This window comes from Acartia tonsa, chromosome 8 (genome assembly GCF_053477335.1).
Source record: "Acartia tonsa isolate MP-2025a chromosome 8, ASM5347733v1, whole genome shotgun sequence".
In the NCBI taxonomy this organism is placed as follows: Eukaryota; Metazoa; Arthropoda; class Copepoda; order Calanoida; family Acartiidae; genus Acartia; species Acartia tonsa.
Window position 1 is genome coordinate 12995200 of NC_137267.1, and position 19569 is coordinate 13014768.

At 31.0% G+C, this 19569-nt stretch overlaps 1 protein-coding gene across 2 annotated transcripts in view; it reads left to right on the top strand.

Moving 5' to 3' along the window:
• Positions 1 to 19569, top strand: part of LOC145326039 (P-selectin-like) — a 154520-nt gene that overhangs the window by 66641 nt on the left and 68310 nt on the right. For both annotated transcript variants that reach the window (XM_080169134.1, XM_080169135.1), the window contains exon 4: positions 4354 to 4539. In XM_080169134.1, coding sequence (XP_080025260.1) covers positions 4354 to 4539 — 186 coding nt within the window. The remainder of the gene's footprint in view (positions 1 to 4353; positions 4540 to 19569) is intronic.

Consider the following 19569-nt stretch of genomic DNA (forward strand, 5'->3'; position numbering starts at 1 on the left):
AAACATACATTTCATATAAGGAATTTAGAGATGGGGGGGGGGGGGGTAGTTTTCGTTTGTTTGGTTTTCATTTATTTCAAGTATAACGAATGGAGGTCTGGGTGTCAGTGCTCTACAGTCACTTACAGGGAAAGCACCAAACTTTCTAATTTCTTTAGGCAAATAAGATGACAAAAAGCACACTTTTAAAAACGAGTTGTGGTGAAAAGGAAAGATATAATTATTCTGAATAAATTTGTTCAAAGATAGAAATCAAAGTTAAATTATTTTTCGTTCAAAATTTTTGTATAACCTGGTTTGTTATTGTATCCAGTAAAATTAGAACAGATTCTGCGTTGGAAATGATATCGATAAGTCTTGTCAAAAAATTTATAAACAGTCGCGTCATAAGACTTCAATAAAGTTTCCAAATTACATTTTAAAACTTATTTATGATTTGCTTTTTACTTTTTATTTTAGTAGCGTCCAAGCTTTTTATTTTAAGGAGGGTAAAAAAGGAGTTTTGAAGGCTTTTAATTATATGTGGATTAGAATCAGGAGATTCAAAGTTTTATGGCGGTTTACACTTACCCCAAGCCTTTGGATGTCTATGTATGTTATTAACTAAACCTGTAAGGACCGATACAATGCAAACCAGAAAACAATATACTTACAAGTCCAATCTTTTTTGATTATTTTGATCTCTGTTATTGTATTATTGTGGTATCTTAAGTATGTCAACAAACATTTCTTAGCTAAAATTCACAAAGTAGGGAGGTGGAAAATAGATTAATTCTCTTAAAATTGAAAGTGTTAAAGGGAGTGTGAACGTAAAAATTTCTCATCTGATTATCAAATCTTAACATTTACTAAGCACATTTCACTACACTGATCAACCAAAAATGTCCTATTCACAAAAATATCCAGAAATAATGCCTTGATTTTATGGTATTTTGAGAGGGAAAAAGGAAAAAACAGGGAAAATCTGAACGTTTTTGTTTCTTATAATGTTTGTAGGGATATTTAACTTGTCTTATATAGTTGAAACAATTTACTTACTGTTAAGGATTTATTTTATGCTATAAAATTGCCAATTCGTTTTTTTATAACGTAGTAATTAGGTAATAAAGACATATTTTAAATTCGTATTATTGACAAAAAAAATACCTCACTGTCTACAAAGGGTTGAATCTCATAGGTTATATAAAATAATAATATCCTTTGTTATTGTGTTGAACAATAAATAACCCACTTTGGAGAATTAGTTTACACTTTTATTAGACTGTTTATAAAGAAATATTGCGTCTTTATTATTTACAAATTTGTAATTAAAGGTGGGCGAGAGATGGGCCATTTAAAGTTAATTGGATACTAATAAAAAACCTGTTTCTGGCTTTGTTATCGTATTTGGTTTTCAATAAAAAAATATTGCTTATTTTATCAATTTCTAAGTTACTATACATTGGATTAAAGCAAGGATTATGATAAAAGCCAGCTTAACTGTTAGGAAAAATCTAGAACTATGTGAAAAAGTTTAATTTTAGCTATAATGGGAGAAAAAAGCAATTTAATGCACATTTTATATAATACGGAAAATTTCTTCCTTTCCCCGTACCTTATAAAAATCGTCGGAAAAAGCCGTTTTTTAAGCAAACAAAAGCGCGTTTTGCTCTATCTGTGAGATATTATGAATGAGATAATGTTAAGATTTGATATTAAGATGAGAAAAATTTACGTTCACAGTCCCTTTAAGCATTTGCGACTGTTGTTTAATACAAATTTGCGGCTGCATCGTAGGTTTACTATGGCTTGTGTCGCTTAGGGTTGCTGTGGCTAAGGATGGCTTAGATAGGGTGTGGCTGATGGTGATTGCGGCTTTTAGTGGCTGATTATTCCTCTAAGCTGCTGAGTATAAATCACATATAGTTGAACTACCCAACTTTATCCTAAGTGTCAAAATAGAAAGTAATTTGAATGTCTAGGACTAAACAATGGGAAAAGATAATTTTTATTTTACGACACTTCATATAATAAATGTATAAGTATAGATGTATGACCTTTTTCTTCTGCTAGCAAATTGCTTTCAGCTCTTTTGCAGCGACTTTTCTGTGTTAATATGTACAACACTATTGGCTTCAATAAAAAGTAAAATATGATAAAGATGCCTTTATTATAATGTGGAATCGTATGACATAAAATATAAGTACCTACTGCTGACAAACAACCAACATGACTTAATTTCAAGTTTTTTGCTATTTGACTTTGAATGTTTATATCCTTGTTCATTATTATTCTTTGCATGTACCCATTGCACCCAAATGGACATTCATTGGGTTTCGTAGTCTTTCAATTTCAATGAAATCCCAAAACTTATAATACTCTGGGTCTTAAGAGATAAGACAAAGATTCTAAATTGAATTGTATCTCCAATGATGATAAACAAAGTTATCCCTTTTTAAATTCAAATTATTAGTTAAGACGATTGGATATTAGTAATTTGATCCAAACAATCAAAATCTAATTAAAGTCATACTGTGACATTAGAGTTTTATATCTCTTAAAACCCCACTGTAAGTCTGCATCCAGTCATGGCTACCCTCAGGCACGAAAATGGCCTGAAAACTTTTTTTATCTGGTTAGAAATTTGTATCCTGTTGTTACTTAGTAACGGGGATCATAAAAGATAAGACAATGAACTATAAATTGATATACATCTCCTATTATAATAAAGAAGATCATCAAAATTATTGGTGGAAAATTTTGATGTACATCTCCAATAATGATGAATAAGATAACCTTTCAGCAGATAAAAATTATTGGTTGAAAAGTTTGAACACTAAAAGCTTGAACTATATTTGGAAAGTTTATACAGATAAAGATTGAAAAAAGTAGTTTCATTACACCGGTTTCATATAAATGAAATCTAATTCTATTTTATCTTTTTTTAAAAGAATAACCCTTACTATCCTCTATAAAAAGTATGCAAGTCTCAAAAAGGTGCAGCAGCTAAATGTCACCTCGAGCCCTTTATACTTTCCCGCATTTGAGAGGTCAATTTAAATCATAAAGCATTCCATTTAGAATGCATAAATGTAAAAGTACAGTGAAATTTAGACCAAAAATGAAATTTTGTAAAAAGTATATAATCTAAAAATTTAGGCGGTTTCCCGTCATAACACATATGGACCTTAAATTGAACCTTTTGATGCTTAACTTGGGTTAGGTTAGATTAAGTACAGGTTAGACTAAGAAGAGCCCCACAAGGTTAGATCACTTCAAGGGGAATGGATATATTTGTTTATTTTTATTCAATAATTATCAAATTTAATGAAAGAGGTTGAGGTAGTTTTCAATGATCCATAAATAAGTCTGAGTGAAAGCACTAACATAGTAATATTCTACAAAAAACCTACTTTATTTGTAGAGTTGCTACGCTATTTAAAACTGGTTGGTTAATAGTACAAACTAACAAAGCAAAATGCTAGATTTTTCAATCATGATCTATAAAAACAAAAGAGAGTTCTAAGAAGTATTGCTTTTAGGTTTGAATCAAATAACTTTCAAAGTGTTAATTTGTTTGGGTGATTTATTTTGAAAAAAATTCAAATTGTAATTCTAAATAAATTGCATGAAAAATAATTATTTAGATGATAATATAACATTTATTATTAAAAAAAATTGTTTTAAGTGTTTTCTTTTTCTTTCTAGAAATTATTTTTAAAGATCTGATCTTAAGATATTATTGTTTAGTTCAAGTAGAAGTATGTAGTTTTTAACACCATATGATATCAAATAATATCAAAAAATATATCAAATAGTTTATAATTTTTTTAAATAGAAAACTACATCTAGAGGCTCACGTTAGTGTATCTAAGAAATGGAAGAGGGAGCCCCAAAAAAGGAAACCCATTAATCCAGCGGTTATCAAGATCTTAAACAACAGAAAGACTTACAACAATTTCACCTTTTTTTAGTAAACGACGTTGTTCTTCTTCTCGTTAAAGTTTTCAATTATGCTGTAAATATCTGGGAAGGAGAGGAAATTTGACTGTAAAGTACATTCTTACCAAAAGTTTTCTTATTCGTTGACTTAAAAACTTTGGGAATTTTTTTTTATTAAAGTATCATTTTATAGAAACGACGTTGTTCTTATTTTACGTTAAAGTCTTAAAGTATGCTGTAAATATCTGGAAGGGAGAGGACATTGAACTCCAAAGTGTACTCTTACCCAAAGTTTAATAATTACGTTTTGTTATTCGTTGATGTACTTTCCTTTAATTATGATTTATGGATTCCAAAACAGAAGTGCCCAAACTTTTCAACCAACAGTTTAAGTTTAAATTTAAAGTTTCTAAATGTTTGTTTTTATTTCAGGTACAAGCCGGCGACCAGCAGCAGTACCGTACGGGTGGGTGGGCAGCCGGGCAATGCCGTGGACGGAGACACCTCCACGGTCCACGAGAACGGGCGGTGCTTTGAGACACAGTCAGAAACGTCGCCATATTGGGCCGTTGACTTGATACACGTGGCCAAAGTGAACTATGTCAGAATAACAACAAGGTAGGGACATTTTTGAAATTTCGGATTCGAAACCGTTTAATATCTGCTAAATTCAAACCGGTTCTGAGTCTTGCTGAAAAATCATGTATTATTATTATAATCTTATTACATCCAATTTTACACAAATAATAAAATGAAGATTTCTCTTAGTAGAGTGGTGGTACCCTCCCCCAAATTAGTTATAAACCTTTCCATAAGTACCTGTGAAAAGCAACATTGTACAGAAGAACCATATCGGTTAAGCTGTTAGCAAGATCCTTCGGTACCAACAGACAATCAGACTGATACTTTATAATATGTATTCTATCCTGCTGACCACGGGGCTTGTAAAATGAAAATTGAAAAGTTTATAGAAAAAATGATGTTTTACAGAGCTTCAAGATCGTGATCTGTGCATAACATGTTTCTAAAACATATGCATTTATATTCACTTTTTTCAAAGGGGGTAGTACCCTCCCTTAAAAAATTTAGCTAATAAAAAAGTATAGAAATAAAGATTTGGATCTATGCTGGAATAAATTTTTTCTTAAGAAAGTCAAACAGGCAAGCTCTGGGAGGGAGGTGGCATTGGACTGTAAATATTACTGGTACCCAAGGTGCTATAAATCGTTCTCACATGGAAATTATATTAAATCTTGATTAGTTTGTTTAAAGTTTTCTAATAATGATTGTATTCTACAGATGGGTAATTTTGTTAATCATAATTGGGGGTGTACATCATTTTATTGTTCATTGTTTTAAGGTTAGATACAGTTTGAAAGAAAATCTAATTTAGAAAATGTCTTTAGAACATTGTCTGGCATAATTTTAAATTACATTTTTTTTACATTAAAATGGTAGGTAATATTTTTACAGAACTTGAGCCAATAATCGTATTAGCATATATTTGTTTTTTTTTGGCAATTCTCCATAATTTGTTCCTAAATATGCCCTTATACATGGAAAATTTGCTTTATATGGTTGTTATACAATATAACAAATAATACAAATAGCAAGTATCTGTGAACTAGGGGTTAAGCCCCTTGAGACATTTTAAAGAGGGGAGGTTTGGAAAACGGCTTACACAACTCTTTAGTTTCAAATTTTTAAAAGAGAAAAATTTAGAATTTTCTTACGAGAGGAAGGGAGATAAATACCTATATAAAGACCTATAAGAAGCTTCACTATGAAATACCTTAATCAGTTCAGTGGTTAACGAGATCTTTTGCTAAAGACAGATATTACTATTTAAATATGTATCTATTAAAGCCTTAAAGCAATAGTATTTATAAATATTTTGACTAACATAGTGCAAATTTCCACTACACATTTTTGCATTATTTTAACACCATTAATATTTGCGATAGCCTCCGAATGGATTTCCTATTCGAAGCCTAGTTTCCCAAAGTGTACAGCAGATAACCCATTTATTTCAGACCCTATTTTCAGCTACTCCGGTCAAAGGGAAAGGCTGAAAGGGAAGGGGGGATAAACTTGATTCATAAATATTTATTATTGCATATTTGTCGCGTTCTCCCTGTGAAATATATATATAATAAAAGTTATATGTATATAAATGATATTCCATGTCCCATAAAAAGTTCCACAACAACTTTTTTATTATGGACCCTTTAAGAAATTTGAATCGATTCCTGCTAATAACGTTTTGAAGCCCTAAATTTGATAATAATGGGAGGTCAAATCGTTTTTGGATGACAAATAAGCCAGTCGCGTAAAATTCAACATAAAATATATACGCATTTTTCCTTCCCTTTTATTGTATATTCTCCTAAGGTATTCTTAAAATACCCCTCTCTTTTTGCTAATTACCCTAGATGTCCTCCCTTTTTCAATTGGAACTCCATTTAATAAAATGTAAAAATAGCTTAATTTGTGAAAACAAAGCGATTTATACATTATACATTCAAAATTTTAATTTTTAAAATTTTGATTTGTTTTTTGGAATTTTGAAGCTTTTTTAGCTAATAGCAAATTTCGAGATAGGACGCGGAAGCTAGGTACACTTTCGGCAACTAGATATCAGGCTATCATATTTGCAGCATGCCACCCATGTAGAGGGTGAGTGCATCTTAAGGTTTTTTTTAAATCAGGGAAACAAGAATTGTTAACTGTTTTGGTTGGAACAAAAAATTTCTTTATATTCTTTAAGTCTTTATTGTAATCCAAAAAATTTAACTTGAGAATTTGTTTATAATTCCTTTACTTTTACAAACAGTTAGAACTAAGAAAGAATTTCAATCAACTTAAAACTTAAACGTTTTGTAAATATAACTCTCATTTTATCCCTTATTTTTTCTCCTACCAGGAAGATGTATGGAAATCTAGAGCAACTATTTTACAGAGGTGCTTCAAACATATCAAAACTAGTTTTTCTTACTTTCACAGATTTTTCTCCATAAGATTCTATAACATAATACAAAAAAATTTAATTCAAAATCATAAGTCTAATCATATTTTTAAGAGTAAGACATTAAGGAGCAAGCCCATTTTAGGTTCCAGATATGTTAATATTAATAGACAAATTTATTTAGCCTCTTAAATTTACGTTTCAATGATATTGTATTTTTTTTCTTCATTGAAAGATATTTTACAGCGAGATGCAGAAAAAAACTATTAATTTATCATAAACTAGAGGCCACGCACCTAGAGACTCCTCCCACTTTCAATTGTGGTTAGAAATTAGGTAATATCCTCTATCCTCTTAGAATTTTTTTTTAATTTTGAAAATTTGAGTACCAACCCCCCCCCCCCCCCCCCCCCCACCCTCCCGACAACGAACAACTCTGGCCGTAACGCTCGGCTCTCTAGAGGAGAACGCTAAAAAATAAAATAAAATTAGAGGTGAGGTTCTCTTGGGGGGGGGGGGGGGTGCTACCCTCCTCCAAAATAGTTATAAATCTTCCAGGACCTATGTGAAGCTACCCTGTAAAGGAGATACATCTAGACACTGTTCATTTGTAGCATATAAAAATCAAATTAGGTTATTTTCTATCTTGGTTTTCATTTTGTTGAATTTGTAGCACTACTTTCTTCATGGATATTCAGTATATAAGCTTCATGAAACATCCTAGCTACAAGAACAAATGTGCAATGTAACGTCCTATCATTTTCAAACCCAGTACAACCTTAGATTGTTTGTGGTTCCTATCTTTTTCCTTCCGTTTTAATATGGAAGAAGGGCGAAGAAAGGCTCATAATCTGATTTATTAAAGCCCAATTCAAACCGATTATAAGCCTTACAAAAAAATACCTTTCATGATTTTACAACGAAAATGTAAATCTTAGGATTAAGTTATTTTTCGCATCATTTATATACAGCTTTCCTTGGATATTTAAATTAAAACCAGCATTATAAGTCCGAGTGGCCGAAGGCCCGGGCTAACAAAACTAATATTAGTTGCATAGTTTTGATTATAATATTAGTGGAAAATTGTTTTTAATACGATGCTATACATGATTTTTCATTATGGCTGAGGACTGGTTATAATCCAGCGGATATTAATTGGTTTTGAGGCCATACTGGACAAAAAGCTTAAAGGTTCAGTTCAGGTCAATTAAAAAGTTATGTTATGTCATGTACGTATCAGCGGTCTTCTGTCTTTTAATGATATATATTTGTAGTATATAAAATATTACAATGTTATTTCACTTTGAATAGTGATTCTGAACCAATACAAGCTTTCCTAAAAATTATTTTTGAAGGGGGGTAGATAGAGCTTCTCTATCAACTATATGGGATATTACAAATTGCATATATTATCAGGTGGTATAAAACATTAAACAGCTTTTTGGTATGAGCAAAATAATGAGATTGACTAAGGCTAGCAAATAAAAGGGGCAAAGCATCATAAAAAAGATATTTTAGACATACTCTAATACTTTTAAAACAAATAGCGGCTGCGCTCCTAGCATCTAGAAGGTCTAGATTCTAAGGAGTAAGGAAAGTAGGAAATTAAAAAGCCTAAAACCATCCAGGGAAGCTTCCATAAAATGAAGAACTCAATAGGTTCAGTAAATATCGAAGTCTTAAGCTTCAGACAAAAAAAATCTTACTATTTTACATTAAAGGATATTCATATGCCCTTTTATTCATAACTGATTTCATTTGACTTTAATTATGACATACTGTGAAAAAACTGTTAATAGTGTAAGACTTATTACATTTAAAAAAAAATGGGTTAAGATAGTTGTTTATACATGTTTAAAGTAGAGTTTAATGCCTGCGAAATCAGCAGAAGGAATTATTTAGTATTTACTGTAATACTGATTAAAAAAGACACATTTACACACACACACACACACACACACACACACATACACACAAACAAGCACACATAAAATCACCACAAGTTCCTTATTCAAAATTATATATATTTCAAGTTTATGACGAAGCTTTGTGAGTTTTTATTCACTTTAACCAAACTGAATTGATAGCAAATTCATATTCAATAGGATATTTATGTCTTTAAATTCCCAAGTATTTCTAAATGAATAATAATGAGGGAGGGAGGGGACAATGGGCTGTTTATTAAACTAGTCCCCAATGATTTATAATGACTTTTTCTTATTCGTTGGCTTGACAACTTTGGGGACTTTTATCTAATTTTGATTGCTTGGTTAATAAACTTGAGTGTCCAAACGTTTCACTCACTAATTGTAATCCACAGAAGAGGAAATTTTGTGTATAATCATTGGGGATAAGCATTAATTTATCAATTATCATCCATTGTCCCCTTTAGATCCTATTTTTCTAGTTGTAATGGATGAACTGTATGTTAGCAAAGCTCGCGTGAATCATAATTGGATAATTGAAAACCTTCAAAGCCGCATGAGTCGTATTTCTTACATTTAATATGATACAAGTCTTTAATTTTATTTTCTCGTATTCATTCGAATCCGGTGGATAGGAACCGATTCTCATCCATACGAAAAAACTATGTCTAGCATCGTATTATATCCAGCTTTCTACGAATATAGAAATGTACAATCATAAGATTAAAACTAGTTTTAATCTCATAATTGTACATTCTATATCCGCGGAAAGCCGTTTATAATACGATGCGAGAAATAACAAATCTAGTATAAAAAATTCTTGAAATTCTATGGATTTATTTAACTGCTGTTTTAGATAGGATTCTGATATTTTTTGTACAGATTTCCTAAACTACAGAAAAAGTTATACTGTTTTGTGATTGCTTTGTTATGTTATACTTCCTTTTAATCACATTGTTTTTGCTGCGTTACTTATGGACAATATTGTTCTTGTTAAAATCTAAAATATTTGAAAATATAATATCTATATCAGGGAAGGAGGGGATATTGGACTGTAAATTTCATCACCCAAAGTTTTATAACCGCATTACTTATTCATTGGCTAATGACTTTGAGTACTTTGGGTGAACTTTGATTATCTGGTTCCAAACTATCAATTCAAATATTTTCTAAACCTTGACAGGGGGCAATTTTGTTAATTATCACTGATGTACATTACTTTATCGTCCACTAGCGGCTACGCCCCCTAGAGGCCTCTAGGGGCACTTGAGGAGGGGGAGTCGAATTTAATAACCCAATTTATTATTATAGATTTTAAAAGAAAAAGTAAAAAAAATATTTTAGGGGGTGGAAATATTTTTTTTTTTTTGAGGGGGTATTTTTCATTTTTTGGGGGTTGGGGGTGTCCCATCTCCCTAGAAAATATTTATAAAGAGAAGCTACCCTGTTAAGGAGAACCCGATCGGTTCAGAGGTTAGCGAGACCCTTCGGTACAGACACACAGACAAACATCCTGTTACTTTAGTATAAAAATTGACTAATACCTAAAAGTACCGGCACTTGGTAAGTAGGTCCTTGTATTACATTCCTTCAAAAAAAAACCTTTCATCCTTTGAACTTTTATCCTCTTGTAGTAAATGAAAACATTACCGTTCTAAACTGAGAATGATTAACCCATTATTACCTTTTCTTAGGAGACCGATTCTTAAAAATAGTTGAATTTCTGAAATCATTTTTAAACAATGATAATTTTCTCCACAAGTTTTTGAGTCAACAAATACAACATGGTGATAAAACTTTGGGTACCTGTATAATTTACAATTTAATGTCCCATTCCTCCATGAAATATATTTTGAAGATTGTCCTCATATGTATTATATATTGGAAATGACTGTTAACTTAATATTTGGTTTGCGAGAAAAATTGAGTTCTAAAGACGATATACAATATTAATAACAGTAGGTAAATAGGCTCATATAATTTAAATAGTTAGTGTAATTAGATGTTTTTAATGGCCCTAGAATCAGGCTAAAGTTCCATTCACGACTTAAACCTCATTATTAAGTCGCTAACTTTAACTTTATAATAGTAGATTAATCATAAAAATATTCCTTCTTCTAAAATCGTTTTCTTCTAAAATATGATTAAACTAGCATTCAATTTTAAATTGCTTAAATACAGAATCCTAATATGGACATACCAGCTAGCGAGGGGACAATGGGCTGTTTATTCACTAGTCCCCTAAGTTTTTTAAAAAAGTTTCTTATTTTTTGGGTTAACAACTTTTGGGACTAAATTTACAAAAAAAAAATTTAGTTGGTTCATAAAGTTGAGAAAGATAAGAGCTATTAGTTATGAACAGACGGACTAACTTTACATTGGATGTATAAAATTATATAACACTTCTAATGTAACTCTATTGTTACCAAATTTATCCAAACTTGTGTAATTTACTGCCGTATAAAATCCAGAAATAGATGTTTAAAAAACCACAAAACGTTCTAATTGATACTTTTAATTCAATTAAGTTTCAATCAAATAGAACGGGTTAATATCCTGTCGTGATTTATAGCTGTATAAATTTTCAAAATGTATTTCATCGGTCTTTAAACAGTCTTTTAAGCTACTATGCTCTATAAGTAGGATCTTTTAGAAATAATATCTGTACGTTAGAGACAAATGCAATTTATACATCTTAACGAGATCTTAGCGGACCGACAACAATGGTGTTCTACATGGAATTTGGGGGAAAATTTAAATTTTTATGATATATAAAACAATAGATTTCATAAAATTTTATCAGCTTATCAATAAATTTTGCTTAAAGTTGTCTTATTTTAGGATTAAATATAAATATAACTTAAAATTAAATGAAATGGTTCGGCGCAGTCCTAATATGATAGTTTAGTGTCAAAATGAATTTATTATTACTTTGATCTTACACCAGATTATTATGTACTATAATAAAGTAAGACTTGTAGCTGGCTAAAATAACAATACATCCCCTTTACCCTATCCCCTCCCCTCCCAATTGATGAACGAACTAAACAATAAGAATGTCCATTTTAACTACCTAAATTGACGACAATTTTTCCCTGTCATAATATCCACGTATAATCTACATTTATTAGTGTCAATAGGTTTAATTGTAATTATAACCTTTGATATTTCAACCCTGTATCATATCTAGTACAGCTTGTATATAATTATGTGTATGTCTGTCCATCAGTTCAATACAAAATATATCAGTAAAGATGCCTTCTCAGATTTTGTCCTGCCATTACATGCAGCATATGGTCATCTAATGGTTTTAAGCTATTTTTGTATCATTATTATTATATAAAATTTTATTAATTACAAATTTTATATCCTTTCATAGTTTTAAAACGTTTCTTACAGCTTGCGGTTGATGGATTTTTTTTCTATTCTGCCAATTGTTTGTCAAAATACTGTTTTCATAATTTGGAGAGGGAGGAAGTGGACATTGGACTGAAATTACAGTAGTAAACGAAGTTTTATCATCTTATTCGTTGGCTCAGAATACTTTGGGCAATTCTATTGAGTTGTGATTGTTGGTTTAAAACTAGAAAGTAATGGCAATCCAAACTTTCAACCCATAATTTAATCTAAAGAAGGGTTAATCTTGTTCATCATCTTTCGGGATGTAAATTAATTTATCTCCATTGTCTTATCTCTAATATCCCTGTTGATGGAAGGGTTTGAGGTGACTATAATTCATTAAAGCCTTTTTATTGCCTCAAAATGCAACTTTTTGCTGTTATCTTTTTTCTTCCTTTTACCCCCCGCCCCCCCCCCCTCTATCTCTCTCTCTTTCTCTCTTTCTTTCTTTTTTTCTGTTACCAAACACATAATAACCTTGAAGGTTAAATATTTAAATTGTTGGGACATGATTCTATCACTAACCAATCTATTTATCTATCTATCTTTCTATCCTTTTATCTATCTATCTATCTTTATTTTTCTTTCTTTCTATCTTTCTATCTAACTATATATCTATATCTTTAGGTCTATTTATCTATTTGTATATCTATCTATCTATTTCAATTGTTTGTGCATGATTTGATGATATAAGTTTTTGTGTTTTTAAAGAAAGGAAAAATTTTAAAAAATCAACCACTTTGTAGATTTAAATTATTGTTCAAACGTAAGGACAAGCCTAGTTTTGAATTAACTAATCAAAATTCTATAAAAGTTTCCAAAGTTTCTTATGCAACGATGTTGTTAAATTTGGGTATCAGTGTAATTTACAGTCCAATGTCCTCTACCTCCCTGGCATAAACTACTCATCATAAAGCCTGTAGCAATAATATGCATGAACTTAACCCTTTACTCGAATATACTCAGTGAGGGAGGGAACAGTGGACAGAAAATTAAACTGGTACCTTATGTTTTACTAGCTACTGCGCCCCTATCTTTTAGGGGCTATATATTCGAAGGGATGACGAAGGTCAGATAAATAGCTTAAAACCATACCCAGGCTGTTTTTTTTTTGTAAAAGTGAAATAGCTTAAAACCATCCCAGGACCTATAAGAAGCTTTACTGTAAAGGTGGGCCATATTGGTTCAGAGATTAGCGAGATCCTTCGCTACAGACAAAAAAAGCTTAGTACTTTATATAATAGGATAAACAAATTTACTCTTTTACGATGGAGTAATTTGTTTCACATAATTGGTGGTGTACAACAAATTATAGTTCTTTGTCTTATCCCTTAAGATTGCTGTAGATGCATGGACAGGTTATTAAAATAAAAATTAGTCTCTGGTTTCTTGGACTTCTTTCTTCATTTACAACCAGCGGCTGTGCACCTAGCATCTAGGGTATCTTTATTCAATGTGTTATAGAAGGGGCAGAAAAATAACCTAAAACCAACCCAAAATGAAAAGCCTAAAACCCTCAAAGAACCCATGTAAATCTTCCCTTTCAAAAAAGATCAATCAGTTCAATATTAATGAGATCTCGATCTTCAGAAAAAAAAACTTTACTACTTTAGTAAGATTATTAATGTTACCTATATGAAATAAATTAAAATGGTTGCTCCTGAAACATGACGACATTTTGACTAGCATACTTATATACTTTTTGAAAACTTTAAATTTTAATAAATTATACGCCTGTCCCTTGCCCCCTGAAGACAAAAGTTGAAGGTGACAAGCGCACAGGGATCTCAAGGGATAGGACAATTTCAAGTTAAAATGAGCTGCATCCCCATTGATAATATACAAAATTTCCCCTTCTGGACATTAAAATTATTGGTTAAAAAGATTGGACTTTACTAGTTTAGAACCAAACATTCACAATTCAAAGAAAAGCACCAAAGTTTTTAAGACAACGAATAGAAACACGATTCTGAAACTTTGGGTACGAGTGTAATTTACTGTCTAATCCCCCCCCCCCCCCCCTCCCTGGAAGCACGTGATGGCCATAGGCTTCAATAATTTCACCTTCCTATCACTCAAAATTGATTTCAAGAGTCCCATACATATTCTAGAGTTCTAAGTTTAATGGCTACTTTAAGCTTAGATTCTATTGTCATGTTACAGTAATAAATAATTTTGAAAACCCGTGTCATAATTCTAAATTTTGCAAATCCCTCGTTTATTTAATAACAAAAACAAATTATTGATTATATATAATAATTTAAAAATAAAACAAGAGGCAATGAAAAGCTGTAAATTTCTTTAAAATGATAAAACTTGCTATTTTGAATTTATTCTTTTAGCATCTTTATGAAAATATTACAATTATGAGAATGAAGATTAAGAAATCATCTATCGTCCTATCACTGCTTAAAACCATAGCAACATATTTTGAAGGTAATTCAATAATAATAATGTTGAAGGATTAACCTTTAGGGTTATTTATTCACCCTCTCTGTAAATATCTGTAGGTATTGAATCAAATACGCAAAAGAATCCGTTTCAAATAAGAGTGGGGAAAGTGGATTTCCCGTGGCTAACCTCTCTGGGGATCTCTAAACATGCAGGGCTTACACCTGCGGTGTCCTAACCCAGTGGGGCTACCAAGTACCCACCATAACCTAATCTAACCTGACCAAAATTAATATTTAAACAAACAAAAACTACCCACCTCTTTATTTTATTTTCAAATTTCCGGGGTTTCTGTGCTCAACAAGGCACTTTGAGGGAAAATGCAGGTAACCCTCTTTCACCAAAGGGAAGGTAAATTTTATTGCACGACCTTTTTCTGCTGTGTAAGTTATGGTGTTGCACCTGTTTATGGTGCATGCCATTCCTTTATACTTGTAAGTCAAGCTCCAGTAGGTCATAAGTAGGTCTCTGGTATAACGATGACTTGTAACTAGGCTAATACTGTCTTGTTGAACTCTGCGAACATGAATAAATACCCAAGATGTTTGGAGGGTTAATCTTAAATATTATGAATGACACCTATGGTGAAAGTTTAAACCTAATCACCCAAGAATGGTAAGGGATAAAACAATGGACGATAAATTGATATACATCTCCAATGATGATAAACAATAGTGTAATCTAATTAAGACTTCGTAACCTTAACCTTACTCGGACAATGTTAGTTTGTTCTTTTACAACGGAGCAGATTAAAGGCATTATTTTCAAAATTGTTTAAAGGTAATATTGAATTAACGAATTAAGAGTTAATAATTGTTATTTCTCGCATCGTATTACAAACGGCTTTCCGCGGATATAGAATGTACAATTATAAGATTAAAATTTTTTTTTTTAGCCCCGAGGTGCCAAAGGCACCGGCTAAAAAAACTGGTTTTTTTAATCTTATGATTTTACATTTTTATATTCGTAGAAAGCTGGATATAATACGATGCTAGACATAGTTTTATCGTATGGATGAGAACCGGTTCCTATCCACCGGATTCGAATGAATACGAGAATAGTTATTTCTCGCATCGTATTATAAACGGCTTTCCGCGGATATAGAATGTACAATTATGAGATTAAAACTAGTTTTTTTAGCCCCGAGGTGACGAAGTCACCGGCTAAAAAAACTAGCTTTAATCTTATGATTGTACATTTCTATATTCGTAGAAAGCTGGATATAATACGATGCTAGACATAGTTTTTTCGTATGGATGAGAAGCGGTTCCTATCCACCGGATTCGAATGAATACGAGAAAAGTACTTACAGTTTTGGAACAAATGAGAGTAACACAATCAATATTAAAAAGTTGACAATATTTCAGATTTAAAAAAAATTGCAGATTTTTAACATTTTTTTGTTAAAATTTACATTAATCTTGAATTCTAAAAACAAATTTTAAAATAATCTGTTTGATCAATCATGAAAGAATTAGAAAGAAAATAATATTTGTAGAGAAAATTAGGGGTAGCAACAACATTTTATTCATCTACATCCATAGAATAAAATGTATAAATCAACAGGTAGCTTATTTGGCACAATAACAAGCCCAAACTTCAGTAAAAAGATAAATTATAACCCTTTGAATTACTGTATTCGAATAAGGGATAAGAAGGGGGCTGAAAAATAGCCTAAAACATTACTAATGTTTAAGTCTAAAACCATTCAAGTACCTATGTGAAGCCTCCCGATGAATGAGAACGTAATTATTTAGTTTTGAAATCTTAAGCCCCAGAAAAATCTGTAAAATAAAAAAAATCTTCCATTTTAATGGTCTACATTTTTATTCTATGAGTAGAAATTATTGCACTTTAAATTGGTTTTCACTAGGACTGATTATTATTAAACCATGTAGAATTAGACTAATAACAAGGATGACAACATCCATAAGTAGTGAAGCACAAAAATTGTGGATGGGAATACGTAGAAGTAGATTTAACGTGTATTTATTAAAATCAAGAATATATTTATTGGAGAATATAAACACGAAACCTTGTATTATTATGTATGATAAATTACATACTAGATGCACATAACAATGGGAAAAAATATTTTGAAACTGTTAATGCAAAAAAGTTTTAAAATTGGACCAAAAATACCAATTGGACCAAAAAAGATATGGGGAAATATGTCAAACATATAAAAATAGCCAAAAACTTGCTAAAAGGTACTTTGGCTGCCATTGTTTCTTTTCTTAAAACGCCAGAAATTTAATTTTAATATCTTTAACTGAAAATTTTTTTAAAATTGGACCATAAACACCAAAGATATGGGTAAAAATGTGAAAAATATAAAAATAGCCAAAAACCTGCAAAAAGGCAGTCTGACTGTCATTGTTGTTTTCTTCAAACAACAGGAAATTTAATTTTGATATCTTTAACTGAAAAAATTTTGAAAATCGGACCATAAACACCAAAGATATGGGGAAAATTGAGAAAAATATAAAAATAGCCAAAAACCTGCAAAAAGGCAGTCTGACCGTCATTTTTGTTTTCTTCAAATGATGGGAAATTTAATTTTGATATCTTTAACTTAAAAAATTTTGAAAATCGGACCATAATCACCAAAGATATGGGGAAAATTTAGAAAATATAAAAAATAGCCTAAAACCTGCTAAAAAGCAGTCCGACCGCCATTGATGTTTTATAGTTAATTGTGCTCCTTAATGATGGGAATGTTGAAATTTCAGCTCTCTATCTTTTATAGGAGCCGAGAAAATCACGTTTCCCCCAATTCATTAATTACGGACGGACGGACGGACGGACATAGTGAATTATAGAGTAGCTTCGCTACTAAAAATTTAGATGTTTATTGTCAATTAAAATTTAAAAACTTCACAAAATCTGTAAATTTCTATGACTGACACATTAGCTAAAGATTTGTCGTTTGGACCTGATTTGTAGGACAAGAAACTTTTGTTTAGCAATTAAGACAGAATTTATTTTATATAGGAGGGGGTACATTAATTTTTCCTCCATTGTCTTATCCCTTAAGATTCTTATGTACAGTAAATTTGTGTTTAGGAAAAAAATGTTTCAAACAACCAATCTTTTAAAAACTTGCGGTTATTTGACAATTTATTACAAAATGATTTTTTCCTACCTTTACAGGAACTAAAAGATAAAAAGTATACGTAAGTATGTTTGAAAGATAAATGTAATGAAAAGGCTTTTATAAGGTATTAAGTCTGATAATTACGTCGAATTTGCGGTGAAAATAAAGCATTAATACTTGAATCATATATCTACAATAATTGAAAAGGACAATAATAACTGCAAAGTTTTTTTTTATACCATTTGATTTTTAATCATGCTAGTCATGGAGGAATGGGAACATTGGACTGTTTATTAAACTAGTCCCCAAAGTCTTAAAAGAGCGTTTCTTATTTATTTCTTTATTTTGTTGAGTGTCCAAACGTTTGAACCACTAATTATAATCTACAGAAGGGGTAACTTTGTGTATTATTATTGTGGATGTACATCAATGTATAGACTATTGTCTAATCCCTTTAGATTCCTGGATATTAGGTCCTGTTTCCGACTATAGCGTTTCCCAGAATCTTGGGATGCAAAGGAAATTTTGCAATAAATATCTGGTTAACTAGCTGAAAAATTGCAAACACACACACTCACGCACCCATACATGTACAAGAATGGTAACTTCCGCAGAAGCGAAGCTCTTATTAAGTCAGACGATAGGACAGATAACCGAACATTAACACTAGTATAGTGTCAGAACTTAAAAGAAGAATATGAATTTATAATTTTAAACAAAATTGTATGCTAATTTTACAGGGATAAGGGATGGGAAACGTAGGAAAATATTATTTCAGGCCTATTTCAAGCCTAGGCCTAATAAACCAGTTTTGGGATGACGCAGTGGTTCGTCCTAGACGCTAATGAAAAAGCTGTGTGTGTGTGTGTAGATAAAGTATAGAATCAAATTCAGGTAGCTAGTTTAAAGTAAAAAACATAACTTTTTATAAACCTATATATTAATGGCTTTTGTTAAAATGAAGTTTTTTCTCTCCCAAAATTTTTTTATCTTTTACTTTGGTAATTTGAACTGTCAGAAAGCTATCGTTGGGTTTCCCTCAGACAGATTTTAGTTTGTATTATTTGCATTTTTATTAATGAGTAAAATTTTTTTTTGAAAATTTCATTGCTAATTAAAATTCAAAATAAATATGTACTTGGGTAACATTCTATCAAGTTCTTTGGATACTATAATGTAATGTAAGGTGTTGTATCAATTCCGTACTAAATTTTTAAAATTCAAAATACAACATCTAATTTATAAACTACCAAATGAAAATTCGTAGCTACCTTCTTTCCAAAAAAATAATCCCGTTATTTTTGTTTTTTCTATATGGCCCTTTTTTAATGTTTAACTCTAAGCAGATTTAATAATTAAACTAATGTGATCTAACAACATTTATATTTTTTTTTTCGTAGCAGACGAAATCATTATTTTTTCTAGAATTGTCTGCTTCTAAAATTTCAGCCAATTGGTGATTGGTTGATACAAAACAATCCCAAATCACAGAACACTATTGGTTTAGAGCGGTAGCCAATATGAGTCGTCCGCCAGTAAGGTAATTAAATTAGGCAAATGGTAAAAGTTGCATGATCCCTTTCAAAACCAGGCCGAGACCAATTTATGGCCAGGTTTCCTATCCCTTATCCCTGTTATTTTATGCTTACAGTTTTAAAATTAATAGGATAGTCATAACATATCTAAATTAACGAAAGGGGCTATACGTTACTAAAAGACAAACGTACGGACCGACACTAACCATAGAAAAGCTCAACAAACACATACATCCACATGAAAAACACATAATAATAAAATTGTTTTTATTTTGT